This window comes from Myotis davidii, unplaced genomic scaffold (assembly GCF_000327345.1).
Source record: "Myotis davidii unplaced genomic scaffold, ASM32734v1 scaffold827, whole genome shotgun sequence".
NCBI classification, from domain to species: domain Eukaryota; kingdom Metazoa; phylum Chordata; class Mammalia; order Chiroptera; family Vespertilionidae; genus Myotis; species Myotis davidii.
This window is the reverse complement of record NW_006297815.1, coordinates 1812584-1814131: the sequence shown is the minus strand read 5'-3', so window position 1 is coordinate 1814131 and position 1548 is coordinate 1812584. Positions and strand designations below refer to the sequence as shown.

The 1548-nt window shown below is 51.3% G+C and overlaps 1 protein-coding gene across 1 annotated transcript in view; it reads left to right on the top strand.

Moving 5' to 3' along the window:
- Window positions 1-5: 5 nt before the first annotated feature.
- The window catches only part of SNX21 (sorting nexin family member 21), a gene marked incomplete at its 5' end in the record, with an annotated part of 6043 nt that continues 4500 nt past the window's right edge, over window positions 6-1548 (top strand). The window contains 2 exons of the mRNA XM_015570334.1: window positions 6-18; window positions 484-641. Coding sequence (XP_015425820.1) covers window positions 6-18; window positions 484-641 — 171 coding nt within the window. The remainder of the gene's footprint in view (window positions 19-483; window positions 642-1548) is intronic.

The following is a 1548-nucleotide window of genomic DNA, read 5'->3' as shown; positions in this document are numbered from 1 at the left end:
CGTCGGGAGAGGACGCAGGCGAGTGCGGAGGCGGCCGCGGGAATCCCGGAGCGCCCTTGGGCCCCCACCCAATGGAGCCCCGATTTGATGCTGCTAAACTCCGAAATGTCGGCGCTTCTTTAAGGGTCCCAGCCGCCACTTGGCTGTGTGGCCTGGAGAATCAAACTCCTCTCTGACCAAGGTTCCCCTCGCGGTGTCAGGTGGGGAACCACCCATCTCAGGGTTGCTGGGCATCCATGTACAGTCGAATAGAAATGTCATGAATGCACTAGGGATGTCTGGGGTGGAGATATTTATTTAGCGCCTACTCTCTGCCAAGCACAGCGTTTGGCATCCAGCCCCTCTGTCTGGCCCTCAATTTCCATTTATGACAAATGGGGATAAAGCTATTGTCACCTGTTGGGAGGCGTGAGGTCATGGCCCATGGTGTATGTCGACCCCGGCCCCAGGCCTATTGATGTGAGTGGTCATGTGCTCATGCAGAACAGAACCCCTCTCCCGATGGGCAGCGGAGCAGTCAGCTCCTGGCACGGCAGTTGCAGGATTTCTGGAAGAAGTCCCGGAACACCCTGGTGCCCCAGCGGCTGCTCTTCGAGGTGACCAGTGCCAACGTGGTCAAGGACCCCCCTTCCAAGTACGTGGTGAGTTCGGGTCCAGGAACCCCTGGTTGTGAGTCTACATGTCTAAGACAAAGTAGGGAAGATTCCAACTTCCTGGCTGTGTAGTTGTAAGTGGCTGCCCCCATTTTACAGATGGAGAAACTGAGGGCAGAATGGGGATGTAACTTGAGCAAGTTACATCCCCATTGACAGCTTGAGACTGAGTAAAAAAGGATTGTGGGCCTGTCTCCTCTCCTCGTTATGAAAATAAGAGAACTGGTGTGTGTGCCCCTACGCACACCCCCGCACCCCCAAGGTTTTGCAAAATGTAGCAAGATGCAAGGTACAGAGGAAAGAATATTATGTGGATCAGGTTTGAGACTCAAGTGGCATTGGCTAGTGTTTGTTGTTTTTTTTAATGGGTTTTGGATGCAGAACTTGATTTAAGTCCCAGTTGTTTGACCTTGGGTGAGTTGTGTAACCTTGATGACCTTTTCCTCATCTGAGTAATGGGAATAATGCCAAGAACAGTCACAGGAATTAAATGGGAAGTGCACAGAAAGCCCTTAGCCCTGTGCCTGGCATTATGAAGTGCTCAAAGAAAATGTATAATAAAATAAAAAATTAGCTCCCTTATTATTACTTACTTTTGGATTGAAAATGCCTGGCATCTAGGGCCTGTTGTGGCCTCCTTACAACCCAGGTCAGTCAGTTCTCAAGCACCCATCCTGTACAGAATAGTCTTGTTGTAAGGGCTCCATTTAGGGGGGTTTAGTGAAGAGCAATGTGGGGGAGAATCTGGAGTCCCTGTTTCTTCTCTGTGGAAAGGAGAAACTGACATAGAAAGTGAGGCCTGCCAAGTCTTCTCTCGGCCAGCCTGAAACCCAGTCTGACCTGGCTGGTCCTGGCCACAGCAGCTCCCTTCCTCTCACTTCCCTCCTCCTCACCA